This window comes from Purpureocillium lilacinum, assembly GCF_023168085.1.
Source record: "Purpureocillium lilacinum CBS 284.36 DNA, scaffold_5, whole genome shotgun sequence".
In the NCBI taxonomy this organism is placed as follows: Eukaryota; Fungi; Ascomycota; class Sordariomycetes; order Hypocreales; family Ophiocordycipitaceae; genus Purpureocillium; species Purpureocillium lilacinum.
In genome coordinates, this window is record NW_027072115.1 from 1,893,330 (window position 1) to 1,914,883 (window position 21,554).

At 60.9% G+C, this 21,554-nt stretch overlaps 5 protein-coding genes across 5 annotated transcripts; 2 read left to right on the forward strand and 3 right to left on the reverse strand.

Annotated features, from left to right (window-relative positions):
- Positions 1 to 4,706: 4,706 nt before the first annotated feature.
- On the forward strand, positions 4,707 to 6,783 carry PLICBS_007157 (endopolyphosphatase; the record flags this gene model as incomplete). Its single annotated transcript, XM_018320570.1, has 2 exons — positions 4,707 to 4,890; positions 4,955 to 6,783. The coding sequence occupies 2 exons, from the start codon at positions 4,707 to 4,709 to the stop codon at positions 6,781 to 6,783; spliced, it is 2,013 nt and encodes a 670-aa protein (XP_018180467.1).
- Positions 6,784 to 7,772: 989 nt separating this feature from the next.
- Positions 7,773 to 8,156, reverse strand: PLICBS_007158 (uncharacterized protein; the record flags this gene model as incomplete). Its single annotated transcript, XM_018320571.1, has 1 exon — positions 7,773 to 8,156. One exon carries the CDS (start codon positions 8,154 to 8,156, stop codon positions 7,773 to 7,775), a length of 384 nt encoding a protein of 127 aa, XP_018180468.1.
- A 3,450-nt stretch (positions 8,157 to 11,606) lies between these two features.
- Positions 11,607 to 13,436, reverse strand: PLICBS_007159 (uncharacterized protein; the record flags this gene model as incomplete). The annotated part of the gene is made up of 4 exons (XM_018320572.2): positions 11,607 to 12,353; positions 12,407 to 12,556; positions 12,613 to 13,290; positions 13,377 to 13,436. 4 exons carry the CDS (start codon positions 13,434 to 13,436, stop codon positions 11,607 to 11,609), a joined length of 1,635 nt encoding a protein of 544 aa, XP_018180469.2.
- Positions 13,437 to 15,148: 1,712 nt separating this feature from the next.
- Positions 15,149 to 16,009, forward strand: PLICBS_007160 (uncharacterized protein; the record flags this gene model as incomplete). Its single annotated transcript, XM_018320573.2, has 1 exon — positions 15,149 to 16,009. The coding sequence occupies one exon, from the start codon at positions 15,149 to 15,151 to the stop codon at positions 16,007 to 16,009; it is 861 nt and encodes a 286-aa protein (XP_018180470.2).
- Positions 16,010 to 16,473: 464 nt separating this feature from the next.
- PLICBS_007161 (uncharacterized protein) lies at positions 16,474 to 20,257 on the reverse strand (the record flags this gene model as incomplete). The annotated part of the gene is made up of 2 exons (XM_018320574.2): positions 16,474 to 17,575; positions 17,631 to 20,257. 2 exons carry the CDS (start codon positions 20,255 to 20,257, stop codon positions 16,474 to 16,476), a joined length of 3,729 nt encoding a protein of 1,242 aa, XP_018180471.2.
- Positions 20,258 to 21,554: the final 1,297 nt, after the last annotated feature.

The window sequence follows — 21,554 nt, forward strand, 5'->3', positions numbered from 1 at the left end:
TTTGACAAGTAAAGTCTATGCCAGACAGCAAGCGCCATGTAGCAAGTCAAAATGGTCCCCTGCTGCGGTACCGCGAACCGCCGCGTGACCGGCGTGGCATCGGACGGACTACGACACAAGGGCCGTGTGTCATCCAAGCGACCACCTGTACCACCCCCTCAGGCCCATGAACCCAAGACTACTACTTCTTCTCTGTCGGCGGCGGCGGATTCGAGATGTACCATCCCGCCGGCATGATGTAGACGGAGCACTGCGTAAAGTCTGCCTGTCGGTTCCACGCACACTTGGCGCCGTGTTCGCAGCACTAAAAACACACAAGACAAAGCAACGGTCAGCCTCCTGGTAAAGAACGCCTCGTATTCTGCAGTGAACGAAGAATGAAGCTCGGGGCGGGGAGAAGGAAGACGAAGACGAAAAAAGGCGTACAGGGTACTCCTTGTCGCAGCGGCCGAGGTAGCCCTCCTTCTTCTCGAGGGACGCGTAGCATTGCTGCGTCGTTGCGTCGCAGTTCTAGAAGCAGGACCCCCCGTACGGCGTCAGTCAGCGTGCACAACTCCTGAGTCCTGAGGCGGCGCTGGTGTGAGTGCGATCGGGACGGGACTGTGCTTGCACGTACGCCGAGGATGATTTCGAAGCTGGCTAGTGCCGCCGTGCTGTAGTAGAGAAAATGAAGGACGATGAGGTAGGGTCGCATGGTGAATTAATAAACGGGTATAGCCACAAGGCGATGAGGAAGAGCGAGAGCGAGAGCGGTTTGGCGGCGATGGTTGCGCTGGGGTTTTTTCCGCCGGCGGCAAGCCACGAGGACGAGCGGCCCGGTTTTATATCTCTCTGCCTCACTCCCACCGCATGCCCAGAACATGGTGTGACCAAGATGCAACGTCCAAGCTCTCTTACGTGTACGTCGGCCGTTCCTGAGCCTCTCCCCTCTATCTCTAAGTCTCCCACAGCGGAATCGGTTACGGTAGAGGCGTGGGTGTGCACGATACCCTCTGCGCTTCCTCGGGAACATCCCATCGTGGGAGGAGCACCTCGCCAGATATCGTCATTAGCCAGGAAAAAAAGAGGCATTGGCCACAATCGGGCGCGTTTCGGCTTCTGCCGTTGACTTCGACATTGGCAACACGCGGCCGCTTGGTGGTCAAGGCTTATCGAGGGTCTGTTCACTTCGAGAAAGACAGTCTGCACGCCACCTGCGCCCTTCGCTTCATTCAGAGTCGTGAGGACTGCTGCGCTCGCGAGATATGTTTCGCAACTGTACGATTCCGCATGGGGGCGTCGTTGAGTGACTCACGCTTTGGGTAACAGAAGCTGCTGTCAAGTGAGGCGGGTGGATTTGATGTGCTCCCTCGACATGGAGTGGGCTGTGGCCGGCCGACACATCATCACCTTGGGCCAGTGATTACCCAAATCTGCAGGTACGAGGATTCGCTGCGAAATATCGACGACATCATCAACTCTGAAGTCATGGTCATTACACATATATACGGTACAGCACAACTACCTCGTATATTATGGCAGCTTTAACGATACAGAAGGGCTAGGTGCGCTCGACAAGGCCAGCCTCATGCAGCCAATTGTTTTAATCTAACGCCGGTGGGCAACATTTTGTGCAGCGCGGTGCCTCTCCTGGAGTTTCAACTGCGAAGAGCACGCCGGCCGGGCAGGGGACCTCGTCCGTGCCTGGCGCCGCCTTGGCCAGGGAATCGTCGTAGTCGCGACACGTAGCCTTGCCGGTCGACCCCGTTGTCCACTTGTTCCCGCAGACTTTGCATTTCACGGAGCTGACGTACATGGTGCACATGCTGGGCAGATAGCCAGAGGGCCGGTATTGCTGTGGTACGGCAGGGTGGTAGAGTCTGACTGGATCTGGGGCTGGGGCTTGACTTGGGACGCGCAAGGCGACTCTCGGCTAGGCTCGTAACTGAGTGTGCTGAGGAGGTTCTGGACTGGAAGTAGAAACTGACAGCATTTGTCAAAGTCCGGGTCGCCATATATACCCCTGGAGCAAGCCATGATGAATCACAGTCTTTGGCGGTAGGAAGGTAGGAACGTTTTCGTCAAGTATACTGTGAGCACCTCCGTCCCATGTGTTTCCGTCAAAGTTGTGGGTGGGTGGTTTGAAGTTGCGAGATGGAAAGATCGAAACCGCAGGCAAAAAAGCCATGCTTTGTGAATGCTTTGTTGGCTAGAGGCGTTGGGCGTGAGGACGTTGCCGCCAGGTTTGACTGATTTCGGGGGCGCAGCATAACTCGTCGCCCGCCCATAGTTTTGTCTGACCTAGAAACTAGACTCTTGTGTGTCGGCCTCTGGTCGTTTGTACGCGCCACATTGTACGGCCTGCACTCTTCGTTGAGGAAGTCTTCGAGGCTGAGTGCACTAGTCATCGGAACTGGGTTGAATCGACGGCGAAGCTGAGCTGAATCTGCCGGAGATCATGGCGCTTGCCTCAAATATTCTAGCTGCTCTGTTGACCGTTGCTTGCCTGGACAAAGGAGGCAATGCCGTCATAACGCGCACAACATGTTGCACCAGCCGCTTCCGCCGCTGCCGAGGCCATCAAAGAGCAGCGCATAAGTGGCCGCGAGGGCAAGTTGGTTCGGGGAGGATGGTTTGTCTAGGTTCAGCTCGCAGCGCTCAGGCGAGCCAGGCGTCTGTAAAGGCAGACTTGGTAGATACGGCGAGCGACGAGGGCCCGATATTCAGTAGGGGTAGCTTGGCATGTAGAAGAAGTCGCCATGCCTGGAGGAAGCAAGCCAGGCTTTATATCTCAAGAGTTAAATCGTCTCGAGGTGGCAGTTGCATCTGGCTGCGACACATCATCATGGCCATCGGAGGAGGCACGCACACAACTTTCTGTCCACAACTGAGCAAACGGCGCTGCGTTGCACGTGCGTTTCACGGTTCACGTTAGTGAGGATCGTGGGGTACAAAACACCTTGAACGGGCTGTATAGAGCTGTTTGCGATAGTGTCATCGACAAGCTGTATCTGCGCGACGCGGTCTTGGATCACCGCCAGCACACACTGCAACATTGTGCGACGTAGCTTGCTGTTTGCGTCAAATGGGAAAAAGAGCATTGTAGACCGCTCTGGTTGATAGTACTCCAAGGGACATGTAAGCCGGGGCCTCATGCCGTCGGTGACAGCCATCGTGGCTGGACGGCGGGAAGGTGCAAGGGTCGCAGACGCACAAGAAAGTGTTGTGCATATTCTCCAAGGGAGGCTCAGCCGTCTCTCCATTCATCGGGCGCGGAAGGTGCGAGGCAAGGTGCGAGGCAAGGCTGGTGCCTCGCACTTGCCCATCTTCTGTGACGGTTCAACGCACGGCAAGAGCAACACGACGGCGCCTTCTGCACCGTCCACCAGAAGCAAACTCGGCTTCTCCGTGCACACATCCGAACAGAGCAATACTCTCCTCTCGCCTACATGTGACCGGCAACATAAGATAAGGCCACGACGTCGATAGGCCTTATGTGCAATGTCACTGCGCACACAGCTTATGCCAAGCTTGAGCAAGCAGCTGCCAGTGGCTCTCGCTTCGACCCGAGCGGCGACGATCACAGACCGACCTGCACCAACCGGACCCGTAGCGGCACGCCGTGCGACGACGCTCCCTGTCAGTCAGCGTTGGACGCGGGACAATGACGATGACGGACCACGTTGCCGGCATACCAAAAGTCGGGAGCCGAGGGGGGCTGAGCCTGCCACCCGCGTCAGTTGTCCGAGAGTCATCTGCGCGCATGCCCAGTCAGCTGAAACCGGCATATGAGCCAGCGGCGTCACAGTTGCAGCGCTCCAGCTCCAACCAGCGCGCAGTCGCAGTCGGCGGCTGCACCGAGCGGATGTGACTGCCCATCAGGGTCACGACGGAATACTGCGCACCATACGTTGGCACAAATGTGCCGCAGCACAGCGCGCAGCCAGAGGTCGCGTGCCCCTCCCGCGGTGCGGCGTGTTGGTCAGTTGGCTTTGAGCGCGGGTCGAGCGAGACCGTCTCATTGCCGCACGTGTTGGGGCCGAGTCGTGGAGATTGGTTGCGGCTTCGCGCGCGCCGCCCATGGAAGTTTGCGGGGAGCGCACAGGCAAACCACTGAACGAGACTACGTGCTGTAAGTTATGTACTACCTGCTTTTAGGTGCAGACTGGCCAAGGGACGGGGCCCGTCCGTGAGGCTAATATCGATCCTCTCAGACACCCGAGATACAAAACGGCACGACCGGCAGCTTCCCCGTCTCCCTCTGTCCAACAAAGGCGACTTTCGCGTCGGGTGCTACGGCTTCGAAGCAACTCAATAGGCCCTGGCCATCGAATCCCCCACCACTATTCCTCGCTCTGTGGCTGCACCGCCGTCTCCACAGGCGGCCACGAGCCTGGCAAACGTTACGTCAGGCCACCACGCGCCGGGAGAAAAGTCCGTCCAGGCAGCGACCCTGCATGACCTCACCGCACCTCAGGCCCTTGATCCGACCGCGTCGCCCGCCATTTGCGACCTGCAGCGCATGTGGCCACGAGCGACCTCTTCCATTACCACTTCTGCTTCCCCTCGCGGCGCACTGTTGCCGATCGCATAAGCGCGGTCGGTACGTCACGGCTCTCGCGACACCGTGAGCGCCCATATAAAACCTTGACGAGCAATCACCGCCGCCTCTCCATGGGCACCGCTGGCTTGCCCTCGCGACCGACATCTCGCATCCCGCTTCCACGATGGCCCGCGCGGCGTGGATGCCCCTGCAGCTGCTCGTGGCCCTGAGCGGCTGCATCCGCCTGCTTGCGTCGCCAACACCTCCCGAATACGACGCTCTGCAACGCGTGCTGCAGCCGGCGCGCCATCCCGAAGCGCGACCGCAGCAGCAGCGCAAGCTGAACGGCCGGTTCCTGCACATCACTGGTTCGTCATCGCCTGCCGCCCCTCCTGCCAATCGGGACATGGAGGCTAACATTCGACGTCGCAGATTTGCATCCCGATGACTTTTACAAGGCGCACACCTCGTCGGAGGAGGGCATTGCCTGCCACCGCGGCAAGGGCATGGCCGGAACCTACGGCGCGGAAATGACGGACTGCGACTCGCCCTTTTCCCTCGTCAATGCTACCTTTGACTGGATCGAGGCCAACATCCGAGACGACATCGACTTTGTCGTGTGGACCGGCGACTCGGCACGCCACGACAGCGACGAGAAGCACCCGCGAACTGCCGAGCAGGTCCTCGACTCGAACCGCCGCGTCGCCGACAAATTCGTCGAGGCATTCACCTCGCCTCGCGACAGCAAACTCTCCATACCCGTGATCCCCACCTTTGGCAACAATGACTTTCTCCCCCACAACATCATGGAGGCCGGGCCCAACAAGTGGTTCCATGCGTACAGCGACATTTGGAGTCGCTTCGTCCCCGAGGAGCAGCGCCACTCGTTTGCCTTTGGCGGCTGGTTCTATGTCGAGGTCATCCCCGCCAAGCTGGCCGTGTTTAGCCTCAACACCATGTTCTTCTTTGACCGCAACGCCGCTGTCGACGGTTGCGCGAACCCCTCGGAGCCGGGCTACAAGCACATGGAGTGGCTGCGCATCCAGCTTCAGCACCTGCGCGACACGGGCATGAAGGCCATTCTCATCGGCCACGTGCCGCCCGCCCGCACCGACAGCAAGCAGAATTGGGACGAGACTTGCTGGCAGCGGTACACGCTATGGCTCCAGCAATATCGCGACGTCGTCACTGCGTCCCTCTTTGGGCACATGAACATCGACCACTTCCTGCTCGGTGACACCAGGAAGGTTAATCTGCTGGCTGACTCGGAAGACGCATCCGACCGAAGCCGCCTGGATGACGGGGTTTCTATCCAGTCCAAGAGCGATTATCTCATGGAGTTGCGCGATGAGTGGTCAGGCCTCCCTGGCTCAGCGATCAAGGTCCAAGAAGAGGACGATGAAGACTTATCAGCAGACAAGAAGGGCAAGAAGAAAAAGAAGAAGTACAAGAAGATTGGGGGCAAATATGCTGAAAGGTATCAGCTGTCCTTTGTCAGCCCCAGCGTGGTCCCCAACTTTTTCCCGACTCTTCGAGTATACGAGTATAACATTACCGGGCTGGACTCGGCAGCAGTTTGGCATGACTCGTTTGACCAGAGAAACCCGACGTCTCCACAGCCGTGGGATGAGGCAGACTGGGACGACGAAGAACACCATGAGCTCAGGCGAGATGTTGACGCGGAGGGGAAGAAGCACAAGAAGAAGAAGGGCAGAAAGGGAAAGAAGAAGCCCAAGAAAGACCCCAACCTCATCGTTCCCGAAGACCCACCGAAGGCTTCGTTGCCCGGTCCGGCGTACTACCCGCAGTCACTGACCCTGACGGGCTACACGCAATACTTTGCCAACCTGACGTACATCAACAACGACATGCAGGACGTCGGCTTGGACGGATCCAAGTGGCGGGGCGGCAACCCCGACAACAAGAGCCCCAAACACTCGCCGCCGAAGCCGAACAAGTTCAAGTACGAGGTCGAGTACAGCACGTTTGACGACAAGATCTACAAGCTCAAGGACCTGACGGTCAAGAGCTACCTGGGGCTGGCGTATCGCATGGGGCAGAAGAAGACGAATTCGGCGGATGCTCTCGTCGATGACTTTGACGAGGATGATGATGATGAGGTGGAGCAGAGTATCAGAGGAGTCGAGGCCGACGGAAAGGGCAAGAAGAAGAAGAATCGCGAGAGGAACAAGGCGTGGCTGCACTTTTTGGGACACGCGTTCGTCAAGACGGTGCCTAAAGAGGATCTGGAGACGATGTAGGCTCCGAGGCGACGGGAAGGGATTGCATTTCTGTTGCATGAGCAAGCGCGGCGTTTTGGCGTGTCGATATGGCACGGTATCAGTGTCTAGAGGGTGGGCATGGTTTTGGATAAAGACTCGCTCGTCGCGAGGAGGATCATGTGCAATATTTGCTCCAGCCTGAGGCGCCAACGTTTTATATACGAAGATTTCAGTGGCAACGTTGTCTAGCCTTCAATTCGCGAGTGCATTTCGCGTGAGCGGATGGGTCAATACGCTCAATGGCACGATATTGTCAAGATGACCTTTTCTCTTATGTTGCCGAAATCAAGGGTATCGAACGAGGCGCCCCGCCCCGACAGGTCATATGTACAGGCATGCATGCACGCATGGCGCGATTGCCTCCTTGCAGAACCGCGCATTGCCACCTCTTGGCCCGTTTGCCAAACCGTTTCCCCGTCCCCGTCCCGGACCGTCCCGCGCCGTAATCCCTCCACCACTCCTCGGTTGACGTATTATTAGATATTAAGTAGATAGGTGAGCCGTACTCGTTGATACGGGTATGGAATTGGATTTTCGTTGGTACAATGCCGGACGCCTGGTTGTGTATGCTTCGCGCGCCGAAGAGATGTCGATGGCGATGGTGAGTGAGTGAAAACACACGATGAAGAAGAACAGAGATTTTGAAAACATGGCGATGGTGGTGGTGGTGGCGACGGTGAGGCTTTCGTGTGACGGAGGGTAGTCGACGAAGAGGCCTGCCTCCAGAGGGGTGTGTTCCCTGGCCGCCCAGCGGCCCAGGGGAGGAGGGTCCGTCGTCGTCGTCGTCGTCGCCGTCGTAGTAGTAGTAGTAAGAGTGAGAGGGCCGCACCGCCCACAATGGCGTACGGCGCCGCAGACACATTGCGCCACGGAGAGGTAAAGCGAGTGTGTGAGTGTGTGAGTGTGCCCATGTGTGGGCGAGTTGTGAGAGCGACAGTGAGAGAGGAGCGAGTGGCGCGCGGTCTCTTTTAGGGCGACGACGAGCCGCGGCCGTCGTCCTGGTCGTCGAACAGGCCCGTCTCCCGGAAGACGGAGACGCGGCCCTTGCGAATGTTCGTGGTGCTGCTGGGCTGGAACTGCGGCGGGAGGTAGAGGCCGGCGCCCTCGCGGAGGCGGTCCGACGTGAGGCGCGAGTTGAAGTTGGGGCGGACGGGGGGCGGACCGCCGGCGGCGGCTGCTGCTGCTGCTGCTGCCACGACGCTGTTGGCGCCGCTGCCGGCGGGCGGTGAGGCCATGGCGACGGGCGCGGATGAGGCCGGGTGGTGGTGGTGAGGAACAGCAGCGGCGCCGGGGACTTGCAGGTGCGCGCCCGAGGGCACGACGGCCGTGGGGACGATGGTCGCCATGGACATGGTGGGCTTGGCTGTGCGCTTTGTACGGCTGTGGTGGTCTGTGACGCCGAAGGCGAGCGAGCGAGCGTTCGACGAGGTGAGGATGTGTGAGGCGAGGCGAAGCTGAGAGCCAGGCACAGGCACGCAGGCACGCAGGCACCAAAGGGGTGGAGGGGAAAAAGGAAAAGGGTGGGAAGAGATCTGGGGGGACAGAGGCAAGAAGAGGAGAGAAAGTGAACAAGAACAAAAAGCAGGGCGGCAGCAGATCCAAACCCCAAAGAACCCGTGCCGAATCGAGATCGAACCGGGGGGGCGGGGGGGGGGGGGGGGGGGGCACGAGAATCAACGAAGATCAAGGTAAGTAAAGGTGGTGGAAGGGGGGAGGGATGGATGGTGTCACGGCCGCAAGCAGGTTGAGGTGAGGTGAGGGGGAGGGAGCGAGGGCAAGGAAGGAGGCATGCAATTGTCTAAATACCACCACCCGGCCAGCTAGCCAGTAGCTAACTAATAGCTCAGCGCAGCTATAGCTAGCACCAGCGACAGCGACAGCGACAGCGACAGCGACAGCCAGCCAGCCGGCGAGGCAGCATCAACCCGGGACAAAAAGGCCAAGCCCTGCAGTGTCCCGAGACTGGGGACCCCCCGCCCCTCCGCCTACCCTTGTGAACCAGTCACAAAGCATGTATCGAACAAAAAAGGATCCCCCATACGAGTAGTAGTCGTCCCCATCGCGTGGTGTCCCGGTCCAAGCCGTCTCAGATAAGGGCTGCAGCAGCAGCAGGCGACGGCTCCAGGCAAGCATGCAAGGTCAGGCCACACATCACGCACAAAGGGTTTCCCATGCTCCCGCCCATGCCGCCGCCCGTCCCTCCGTCCGTCCACCCACCTGCAATGGGGATCCCGCCCTGGATGCCTGCCTGGGTCTCGAGGGTATGTCTTGAGCGGCGATTGGGGTGGGGGGAGGGTTAGTTACTATCCCGCAAGCAGCAAGGGAGGGCGGACAAGGAAACGGCGCCGTTTCCTTTGAGCAGGCCCACGGATCGCCGTGCGGCGGTCGTCTGTGTCGGGAGGTGGAGCTTTGGAACTTGGGGGGACTGGCTTGACTGGGACGATTCCTGGGCTGTTTGTGTGCGCGCGGATCCATGCCCTGGCACTGCTGGCTACGGAGTACATGGCCTGCTGCAGTCATGATGACGGGGGAGGACGCAGGTGGCTGCCGTTTTCGATCTGATCTGGGATCTGCCGTTTTGTTCACATTGAACTCCCATGATTTTACATGCAACGCAGCTAAGGAATAGGAACGTCTCCCCCTCTTCGAGGCTCAGGCATTGGCCCTGACCCGTTGCGCGCGGTTTCAATGGCCAACTCAAAAAGAGGGAGCCAAGAGACAGAGAGAGTTTTACTTTTACGCAGCTAGCTAGCTAGCTACCTTCGCAGCGACGAGAGTGGATGGATGGATGGATGGATGGATGGATGGACCCTGAGAAGCAAGAACCACAACCAAAAGCACCGCCAGAAACCCGGCGGGCCGCCGCCGAAGCGGATTCTCAGTGGCACAACTCCCCATTGAAAAACAAAGAAGGGCGCCGCCAGGAGCCTTGGCGCAACCCCACGACGAGGGGAGAAAAAAACGTCGCGCCCGCGCCGGTGAAGGTGAGAAGCTAACAAAATCAGAGAGCGAGCGAGCCCACGGGCGTGAGCTTCTGCCCCGAGCGTGTCGGTCGGCGTTTCCTCCGCCGCTTTCGTGGGCAGGCAGGGCCGGCACCCCCATGTTCGTGTTCGGGTCTCGCTGACGTCAGAGGGTTCCCGCGCGCGGGATGGACCCCTGCCCTGTGGAACAATTCACACTGTGTTGATCACCGCTCGACGCGTGGTGTTGGGCGTGCAGATTCCCATGCCTGGACCGTGCGAGAGGACAGTGTGCCGATTGATGGCGAGCGGCAGCCCGCCGCGCCTGGGGCAGCGCCGCAGAGCAAAACTGGGGCACAGGCTGAAACAGAGGCCCGCCGATAAGCTAGCCAACAAGCCCTCCACTGCGCTGAGGGTGCAGGTTCAGGGCTTCCAGCGCTGAGCCAACAGCTATGGAACTCCCTCTAAAACTGAGACCCTGCTAAAGATGCGGTCGTTTGCGGTAGACGCTCGCGGATGCGCATACCTATAACATGCAATTGTCTTCAAACGCCTCAATCTTCTCATCCCATCGTCTAATGCAAGTCGCAGGCTGCAAGAGGCAACACTACAAGGGCGACTGGAAACCGTTGGGGCCATCCAGAGCCTCTGTCTCCGTTCTTCTCCCTCGCCCTCGCCCTCTTGGCCTCTCTCACGCGCAAACCCAACACGAGGCGCTAAGCAGCCGGGGCTGGGCTGAGTCGCAGCAAGTGCCAGTGCCTTGCAGGGGACAAGGGTGCACCTGCGCGCGCTCTCGAGCCGCAAGGGTCCAGTGATGCACATCCCACAACCCGACTCGAGCCGCCTTTGACAGCGCGACTGCTGCCTCCCTCTCCCCCACGCGATTTGCCATGTCCGACGACCTGGCATAACATGGCATGGCATGGCTCCGGCGCCAAGGAGCTACGGGCGATGCGGACTCCCCGACTGCAACGCTCCATCCTTCCTCCTGTCGCCTCGCCTCGCCTCCCCCCGTATTCCCCACGATGGTGCTAAGCGCTCGCCCTTCGCCTTGCATCTCCACGGCCGTGGTAGCGGCAGCATAGCGGTAAAAAGTCCTCGGCGCCGGCGCCGCGCCAAGAAACAAAACTGGCGCCCAAGCCGGCCGAGACGGCGCGCTTCGGACGGCCTCCAGCACCCGGTGGCGAACAAGCCAAGACGCGCCGACGGGGGGGGCTTTGGGGGTTCCCAGGGAGAAATCCCAGCAAAGGGGTTCGAACAATGCGCACGAGTACGTGCATGTGTGTGAAAGCGTTGAGAGTGTGAAAGTGTATGTGCATGTGTCAAGGGCCCGCATGAGCGACGCTGGTCCCTGCACCAGTGCAGATACGCGCCGCCTCACCGGAGCCGTCGTCGGCCTGTATGCGCGACATCTCGTATACACGCGGCACACGCCGCGCCCACTGCCTGCCTCAAACGCCATGGTCGAAACCGGCGACAACTTTCGACCCGCGTTTTAGGCCGACGACACATGGTCTTGGTTCAAGCGACCAAGCCGATACAGGACGCGAGTTTCGCCATTGTTCTGGCACCCTCGTGTTTAGAGGCCGTCGTGGCCTCATCAAAGCCGAGCCTGCGGATGCGCCGTCGCCAACTGCATCAAGCACGGACGATCTCTCTCCCTGTTCGTATCCGTTTGCCAACTGCCGTCCCATCAGCTGAGCGACGATCCGCGCGCTTTGTCGTGCCGTGCTTTGACGTCACCCTCGCTCGGCTGCGATGTCGACAACGGTACTTGGACGTAGGGAGTGCGCTGCGTGTCAACACTCTCGCACTCCGCAAACCGAGTCCGCTGCGTATCGCTCAACCCGCTGCCGCCCACGACGCCCCGTCGTACGCCGCCGTCTCCAGCGGCCGCTGCGACTCCGGTGGCAGCGCGAGTCCTGCCGGATACGTCTTGAGCGCCTGCCGCACGCCCACCTCCTTGCCGATGAAGACGAGCGCCACCTCGGCCTGCACCCGCTGCTCCGGCAACGTCGTCGACACCACGTAGACGCTCGTCAGCGGCCACACCATCTTGAGGGCGTCGAACAGCACCTTGGGCGACTTGTCCTTGCCCGACGCCAGCGGGCCCAGGATCCACGGCACGCTGTCGAGGATCTCCTGCGCCGCCAGCTGCGTCTTCTCCAGGCACGCGTCCCGCCGCGCCCGCAGCTCCTCCAGCGTCAGCGTGCTCGGCGCGTAGTGCGTCAAGAAGTTGGCCATGAGCTGTATGTAGTGGTAGCCCTTGACCACGGCCGAGTGGTACAGGTTGCGCATGTATGCGTCCAGGTCGTGCGCCGTGTCGTGCAGCCCGGCTGCCGACTGCACGAACTCGGCATCGGCGAGGTCCATCTCGTCCACGAGCTCCCGATACTCGGCCTCGGCGGCGCCAAAGTCTCGCGTGCTGAGAATGGTGAAGATGCGCGCCTGGACGTGCGCGCACTTGACGACGAAGACGGACACGCATAACGTGTACGCCTCCCCCTCATACAGGTTATCTCGGACGATACCCAGCCACTCGTCCGACTCGGGTGGGCACTCGGTGTTGCTGACGAGCGCTTGGACTTGCTATGGCGGGTCAGCGCTGAGAATTACAGACCCTTCCCATCACATCGACTTACCACCATGTTGTAGCTCGGCCAGAACGCGGTGCGCCCGTCGCTGGTGTACAGCGGTGCCGTGCCCCTGGTTTTGAGGATGCTGTATAGGCCTCGGGCGTGCAGATGCCACGGGCTCAGCGGTTCCATGCGGCTCAACGACCCCACGAGTAGCTGCCATAAAGCGTCAGCAGGGGCACGACCAGCGTTGGCAAAAAGGCAGAGCCTACCTCGTAGTTGGACAAGATCCAGACGGTGGCGAGGACATCGTCGCGAAAGGCGCCTTTGGGGTCCTTGAGGGCGGCCGCGACGGAGCTCAATGTCTTTCCCAGATATGTGCCGAGCTCGCGCTGCGTCTCCAGCTCGGAGCTTCGGTATATGGCAGTCGGATAGCGAATGTTGGTGACGTAGGTGCGGGAGAAGAGGTGCGCGGCCCAGACCAGGGGCCCGTCGCGGGGGTTCTGCTGGTACGTGTTGTTGAGGAAGTCGAGGGTCGAGTAGACGTTGAGCAGGATGGGCACCGAATGCGAAGTCCAGTGCTCGGCCATGGACTTGGGCACGGCGACCTGATAGGACGGCCAGGGCGCGGACTTGGAGGTCGGGACGAGGTCCTTGCATTCGGCGGAGAAGATGAAGGGGGTGTCGAGGTCATCGGCCGAGGCGGAGAAGGAGGGCGTCGAAGACCCGGACTCGGGGCGGGAGCCGGCGCCGGAGCCCGTGGCGGAGACGGAGCCGGGTGAGGCGGAGCGGCTCGACTGGGCATCGTCGTGCTCGGCGGCGCGCTTCTTGCGCTTCCTCACGGTGGAGGGGTCGGCATTGCGGAAGACGAGCTCGGCCTGGTCACGGTAGCCGGGGCACTCGACGCCGTACTTGACGCAGCGCTGGCAGCCGGGGCGGGCGAGGTCGCACTGCGGGCGGGCATGTTAGCTGCTTGGAGTCCTGTCGCTGCCGCGGGGCGGGTGCAGCAGCGGGCGGGTATGGGCAGTGGGCACACCTTGACCCGTCGCTTGCGACAGAGGTGGCAGTCCTGGCTGGGCTTGCCAGTGTTGGGCATGCTGGTGTGCGAGCTCTCGCGCCTGGGCGTGTGTCAGGCTGGTCGTCGGGCTCCTTGGGGGGACGCGCAGCGCCGCCGCTGCAGCTGGCTCTAGAAAGGCGCCAGGGTCGGGCCGGGGGGTCGGCCGGGCGATAGTCGGCTCGCTCGTCAATGGCCGAGGTGTGGTCGACGAGACGTGGTGAACCGGGCCGCTGGAGAAATGGTCGCTCGTGGCGGGCGGGTGAGTTGCGAGCGAGATGGGATGAGCTGGGCGGAGGCGGGGGAGGGGCCGGGTTGAAAAGGGCAAGGCATTCGAGCTGGGGAGCTGGGCAGTTGGAGCTGGAGGAAGGAAGAAGCGGAGCGGGCGGGCGACGTCAGCCGGCCCGTCGACGCCACAATCGGCGTAGCGCCCCGTCAGCACCTTGGGCCGAGTACTCGTACGCCCTAATTATGCTTGAACCACTTGGAGTCGGGGTACCCCTTCCCTCGACGTTAAAATCCACGCGTGCGCAGCCTGACTGACGCGGCCGAGAAATAAACAATCGCAGGGGAATTACCACATTGCGCAATGCGTGAAGCATCGATAGGCCTCCAACGGTCATGACACCGCCGAGGACGCGTGTCTGGTGCAACGCCTTTCAACGCCGGGCTTGTTAACGCCTGACAACACGCACCTCGCCTCGTCGTCTCCAAAAAGCCATGCGACGAGGCGGCTCAAACAACTTCGCGAGACACAATCGATTCGAGAGGGCAACATGACTTCTAGTTCCATCAACCTGCCCGCTCAGCCACTGGGGGACTGACAACCCTGCCTGCCGACCACAGCCTCCCCTCCCCTCCCCGGAACACACACGCGCGATGATGCCATCTCGCACGGCACGACCAACATTGCAGGGCGGGCAGTCAGTCTTTCACAGCTCTTTACAGAATAAAAGCAGCATGCCCCTTGACCGAGAGTACCCGAACGAAGAGATCACCCCAATCTAGGCCTTGTTAAGAGCGAGGCAGTTCACCAAGGCCGTCCGCATGTTCCAGAATAGGTGATGGTGATTACTTGTTCGTAAGGGCTAGAAACTCTATTCGCCGCTGGATGGTAACTATGCGATACGTGGACATGGTGGGACGGCACCCCAAGCAATTCCTTCAATTGAACCAAGCAGCTTGGTCACCACAACGCCGAACATAACTCTATACCAAAAGCAATCAATAGATTAATCCAGGCAACGCATTTATTCTGTTCTCGCTCATGTAAGTTTATACACAGTTTCAGCTCCGAATGCATTCCAGCGTCAAATTACGTTGAAGCTGCAAATAGCACTCTGAGCTGTCCCGCGCAGTATTGGCCATATTTCCCAATTCGGCCATGTCGCCGCCGCTCAGTGGCCAGCATCCCACCGACCCCCGCTTTTCCCTAACTTGTCTTCGCCGTTGATCATTCCCTCGCAGCGTGCAGGTGGGCGGGCAGGCGGCGCAAAAAGCCTCCTCTCATGGGACGGGCTTCTCTCAGCGCGCAGCCGCCATTCACGCCGCACGCCCTTCTCGTCAACATCATCCTGTCACCGTGCTCCTCCGCTTTAGCATACCGTTTCGTGAACGCATAAAGTCCCACCGTGAATTGTTATCATCACTCCTCGTTACTCTCCTTTTCCTCTCTCTCTTCGAACAAACTCCGTCTCCATCCCCCTTCGTCACTCTCACCCCTGAACTGAGTCTCTCTCTGTCCAACACCAACCATGTCGCCGTCTTCGCAGCCGACCGCGTCCTCGCAACCTTCATCGTCATCGTCCTCCTACGCCGACAAAAAGGACGTCCTCTTCCCCATGCACGGCGGCTGCGCGTGCGGCCACGTCCGCTACGAGCTGCGCCTCCCGCCCATCCTCGTGCACTGCTGCCACTGCACCGACTGCCAGCGCCAGCTCGGCAGCGCCTTTGCCATCAACGCCATTGTCGAGACCGACGCCCTCGTCCTCGTTTCCGACCCCGTCTCCGCCCCGCGCGGCCGCGGCGGCAACAACAAGGCGGCGGCGGAGGAGGAGGACCCCGAGCCCCCCCAGGCCCGGTCCGCCGCCGCCGGCCTGCTCCCCGACTTTGCGCGCCTCACCCTCGCGACGCCCTGCCACGGCACCGAGACCGGGATAACTGCCAACGCCCACATCAGCAAACACCAGAACGACGAAGCCGCTGATAAACCCCAGAAGGGGCAAAAGGAGGCTGGCGATACCTGTGGTGCCAGCCCGCCCATCGGCCGCCCCTCCCTCGTCACCGTGCCCACCGCGTCGCACATCGGCCAGACCATCGCCTGCTGCCCGCGCTGCCACACGGGCCTCTGGAACCACTACGCCGACGCCGGGCCCTGCCTCGCCTACCTCCGCGTCGGCACCCTCGACCGCGCCGCCGACGTCGACCCGGACGTGCACATCTTCACCCGCAGCCGCCGCGCCTTCGTCGCCCTCGCCGACGGGAAGCCCCAGTTCGAGGACTACTACGAGGACCGCGCCGCCTTCTACCGCCCCGACGTGCTGGAGAGGGTCGCCGCCCTCGAGGAGAGGAAGGCCGCCTACAGGGCCAGCCTCAAGGCCGCCCTCGGTCAATGAGCATCGCAAGTTGGATGATTCAAGTATCTCGGCGTCACTCGGCAAACAGACTGCCAACAATCACACACTCTCCCGTATCGCCATCGTCATCACCAGTGCATCATGTGCGTGCTTGCGACGGCAGTGCTGTTCCCTGTATTCGTCTCTCCACGCAGCATCTGTCGTAGCTAGCCAACGAGTGGCGGGGACATGCATCCGTCCCCTCGGGTTTCTCCAATTCCTCATCTCCCTAAAAGCGTCTCGTCTCGGATGCAGCCAATTATTGCCACCTCTCCAACGCCTCGAAAGTAACAAGTTCCAAATTCTCGAGCAGCCCCATCCCGTAGGACGGGCATAACATGGTAGATGCAAAACGCAGTGCGGCGTGCCAGCCGCGGGATATCTCATACTGTTTTCCAAACATCTCGTTGTGTACTTTACTTTTGCCTCTCCGGGTGCGTCGATCATTACCGCCTTGCCGGCTTCTAGCCGGCTTTTCGGAACCCCTCGACGCCCAGCTGCGGCACCTCCAAGTCCGCTAGCCGGGCGACGCCCTCTTCCTTGCGTCGGTCCATAAAGCTGTTGCACTCGTTGACCACCTGCGACCACTCCGCCAGCGCACGTCCCGAGTAGATGGCGTTCCTGGCGTACATGCCCACCGGCTTCACCGCCTTGGTCAGGGGCTCGCGCGGTGAGTCTTGCAAGTCCAGCAGCTCCGACGTGGCCGGCGACCACTCTCCGGCCAAGCTCCTGCGCCTCTCGCTGCCGGCGCTCGAGGCGCCGTTCCAGCCATTCTTTGTCGGCGCGGCCACCGCCGTTGGCGTGCCCCGAAGCCACTCTTCGACAGACGCGTTGACGGAGCTTCTCCTGGAGCTCTGGGTCGATCCAGTCGGTCGAGTGTCGGACACGCGACGCATACCCGCCAGGGCTGTCGGCGTCGGCGACGAGACGCTGCTGTTCCGAGCTCTGGCGCTGACATGTGCCTGCGCGGGCGCTGGCAGCCTCGGGCGTGTGAGGTCGCGGCCCACATTGTGGTGTTGCATCCATCCCAGAATGAACCTAAACACGTACTTTTGCTCGTCCACCTCGGAAGGAGATTCTGCATCTGGCTCGCTTGCCGGTCCCTGCACTTTGGCGCTGCTCGGCGTCGACCCAATCAACCGACCCGGAATCTCGCCCGAATCTCCCTTCGCGCCGTACGACTGATTTTCAAGGAAAGAGTTTCTTGCGGAGAAATCAGACGCCGGTGTCTGGTCAATCCCGTTGCCGGCAGTCATGGAGAGCACCTTGCCCAAGAGGGACCAACGCTTCTTCGAGTCGCCTTTACCGACTAGCCCCGTGTCGGGGAACCCAGCCCACGACGACGTCTCGCTGCTGTTGGTGCGCGCGAACGTATCGAACCCCATAAACAGCCCTGCTTGAGGAGGGCCCGCTTCCTGGCGGATGATCATAAACTTCTTGCCCAAGGCAGGGCACATGGGGACGGTAGACAGTGGGACACGGCCAGACTCCTCTGCGGTCCGCTTGAGGTAGAGGTAATGCGACCAGACGGTTTTGAGCCTGGCTGCCGCGACAGACATGATCTTCCTGTACCTCAGTCAGCATGCTGTGTCGTCACGGAGGTACATCAACTCCAACTTACAGATCGGTCTCGTTCGCGCCGCCGTCGTCGCGGCAGATTCTCCAGCACAGGAGACGGTGGTAGTAGGCGCGGACCATCGGACACCAGTTGTTGAAGAAGGTGTTGAAGGTGTCCTCGGTGAGGAGCCAGTCAAGGCAGAGCGTCGCTTTTCGCCGCGGGTCCTTCGTTATTGCGTCCCACACAGTGAACAAGAACGATAGCATGCGAACCTCAGACATCGTGTTGAGAGAATCCATAATGCGCTTGCACACATCAAGCCAAAAGCCCCAGTCGACGTAGCGTGCGGACAAGCCACGGGACTCGGCCTCGTGGAAGATCATGATGGCCTCTTCCAGAAAGTCGCACAGAGTGAAGCAGGCCGCACTGTCAAACTGCGAGGTCCGACAGGTCGCGCCCTTCATGAGTGCGGTAAAGGTCTCTGCAAAGGTGTTGCGCGCGTCACCCAGCTCGGGCGCATCGTCGGTGAGCACGTCTCGGAGCAGAATCACCAGCCGGTTCTCCGACATGCCCTTCATCAGATTGGTTGGCGGTAGTGGCATGGCCAGGGCCGTCGCGTCCGCTCCGTTCACTTGGTCAATCAACGGCGGGCCGTAGGCGTGTTCGATGGCCGTTTGGCGGTGAACCGTGGTATCGAGAATCGAGAGCAGCTGCGAGTGCACCAGGACGAAAGCCGGCGACCGCGCCTTCTCCATCAGGGGCAGTCCGGGCGGAATGAACTGATTAGACAGGACGTGAAAGTACTTGCAAAAGATGAAGAAGAGATCGGTATCTCGTCCCTTCCATCTCGATACCCACGGTCCGGTCCAGGCAATCCTGGCCACGAGCAAAGACATCCTGGGGATCTGCTTGAGAGTGTCCCACGTTGTCCGGGCCGACCTCCAGCCAAAAGTGCCCAACTTTGGTGGGAACAGCGCTGTGATGTCCCCGCTCTCGCCGGTGTCCTTTCGAGGCAGCCCGAGCTCGTCCGCCGTTCTTCGAATCAGTTCCGGCGTGAGTCCCCAGAGCCGGACCAAGATGTCGGCGACGCCCGGGGCGAAAAAGAAGGCGTAAGCGCACGCCTTGCCCGAAAAGTTGACCAAGCTCAGCGGGGCGTGGCGCATCGACATCCTGTCCACAACGTAGCTCATCTGCCTCACAAGGTTAGTCACAAACATTGTCCTGACATTGTGCTCCGCGGATTCGGCCAACATGGCGGACTGTTGGGAGTCTTCGGTCGACCCGGAGGCATTTGTCCACGACCGCGAGCGGACGCGCTCAGAGGGCGAGCGCTCGGCGAGGGGCATGAAACTGGATGTCGCCAGGCGCCACTCGGACCTCATCATGAGAAGGGTCGCAGCCTCGAGGAGTATTGGGCGATCCACACCCGGAACGGGGTTTTGCCCTCTGTCATCGAGCATCTCGAGTATTGACATCCACCACTTGTTCAGGACGGTCGCCCGACGATCCACGTCCTCCAGGCTCAGGCTCTTGGTCGAGTGGTGATCCATGGTACTTCGCAGAAATGGCAATAGCATATTCTTCACCTGGCCAACGCGCTGCGCGGCATTCTTGGCGCCGTGGCCCTTGATCTCCACCTCAAGCGTCTTGAACGAGGACCACAGCGGGTCTCGCAGATGGGGCGTCATGTCGTTTGACGACTCGTCAGTGACGGGCGTGTTGGTGTTTCCGTCGCTGCAAGTCGATTGTGAAACACTCGACTTGTCGCTGTTTGATGCACGGTTGCCGCCAAGCGTGGTTGACGAAGACGCGCAGCTGTGGTTGTAACCCAGGGGCTCTTGTGGCTTGCTCATGAAGGCCGGTGGCTTTTGTTTGATCTTGGCGAAGTATGAGTTGGCCCGGGCGGGCTGTTTCGGCGCCGATGGCTTCAAGAGCTCGGGCGTCTCAACCTGCTTGAGCCCAGTGTCCGTGATGAGCTGAAGGCGTTCTGGCGGTATCTTGGCCGCCTTGGTGGTTGCGGCAGCTGTCACCGATGGCTTCGGCGGCGGCGGCGGCGGTTCGGGAGCATTCTTGGGCGACGGTGAGCGCGACGATGCTGCCCAGGACCACCTCGAGAAGCTGGCGAACGTTGAAGAATTGGGCAGACCGCGCGGCTGCGGTCGCGGTTGTGGCGCTGCCTCGGATGGCGTCGGGTTGGGTGGCACAGGCTCAGCTTTGGCCGTGGGCTGATTGTTCAGGCGGTCCTCTTTTGCGGATTTCCTCGACGACTTGGAGCTAGACGAGAGCCACGAGCGCGGTCGGTGAATCAGCGAACCCGTCTTTGACCGCGCCAAAGCCCCTGGCTTTGGAAGTTGCTTCGCGGCGGCCTGTTCCTTGGGGTGGTCCTTGGGCGCTGGTCTTGATGCCGGCTGTGACACCACTGGCTTAGTCTGGGGCGTTGGTTGTGGCTCAGCATCCGGCGCAGATTGGCTCTGCTTCTTATTGGTGAAGACAGTGGTATCCAGATGGAAATCAGTGTTGAATGAAGGCACCTCAAACGCAGGCAAGTCGCCCCAGCTCTTCCAGTCAATGGCTCCCTCGCCATGAGAGGTCGCTGGGGCGCTTGCAGGAGACTCGGCGCCGAACAATGGCAGTCCGAAGATGTCGGGGCTCGACTGAGATCGAGAGCGTTCGACGGCTGGCGCAGCCATGGTGATGTGAGCGGCGGACAGAGAGCTCACGACCGTGAGACTGGTTGCTGCCGGAATGAGGGTTGCGAGCGGGCGGTCGGTGTGCAGGGCAAGCCCCGATGTGAGGGCGCGTCAGCGAAAGCGACGTCGGTGCTGCTCGCGAGACGACGTCCGTGCCGTGCCGAGCCGTGTGACGGATGGGAGAGGTTAATGCAACATTGGTGAGATCGGTCGACTGACTGCCGTGCTCTGGCCGGCAGAGCACCCGCTTAGGTGACCAACCAACCAAAGGCAGCGCGGGCAAAAGGGAACGGCGCAGGCTGAGGCGTAGGAGATTGCCGCCGTTGGTCGCGTCAGGCGCTCGAGGTGCGCGCAAACGGTGACGACGAGGATGACAAGGGCGACAGTGCCGGCGGCTGCTGCTGCTGCTGCTGCTGCTGCTGCTGCTGCTGCTGATGTGAGGTCGCCGACGAGACGGAGACGGGGACGGGGACAGAGGCTGGACGCGGCGGCAACGGGGGCTGGATCCTGATCCTCCACATGGGAACGCGAGATGAACCACGAGATGGGCCGGAGGGAGGGGACGGGGTGCCCTTTAGATGAGGAGACGAGACGAGACCAGCGGCAAGGGTAGCTCAGGCGAGGCGCAAAAGCCGGCTGTCGATTACGTCGCTTCCCGATCGGAAGGCCGGAGATTGAGAGAAGCGCTCCGGGGGCGCGCTGGTCTCCCTGGGGCCAGGGCGACGAGTCAGACAAGGAGATTTGATGGGTTGGACTGCAGGGGAGGGCGAGTCTGAGGACGGTCCGGAGGCACGGGCTGGGGGAGCGATCAAAAAGAATGATGTTCGAGGTGCTACCAGCTCGGGTAAGGTGAAGAGGGACTGGGGGGGAGGGCGGCCTGGCGTTAGGGCAGGACAGCAGTACAGCGGCATCCCGCAGCCACTTGCCAGCCCTGGAGATAGGTACATGCCCCGAGCTGCCTGAGGTACGGCCCTGGAGTGCAGAGTGGACGGACTTCTAGACAGCGGGCGACTCCCTACGGCAGGTGTGTGGGCAGCAGAAGGAGCAGCACGGGCAGAACGAGGCAGGCATGGCGGGCAGGCAGGAGGGATCCATTGATGGACGTTGATGCATCGGGCAAGGGGTTCCAGGTTGGCCCAGGGCGGTGTTCCAGTACCTGGTTTGGACGCCTGAGTTGGCCGGCGGGTGCTCCTGCATTTGCGAGCACAAAGTACAGGTACAGGTGCCGGCCGAAACGGGTTCGCATTTGGTCGGCGAGCTCAGGGCAGACAGGCAGACAAACACCTCAGGAAACAGG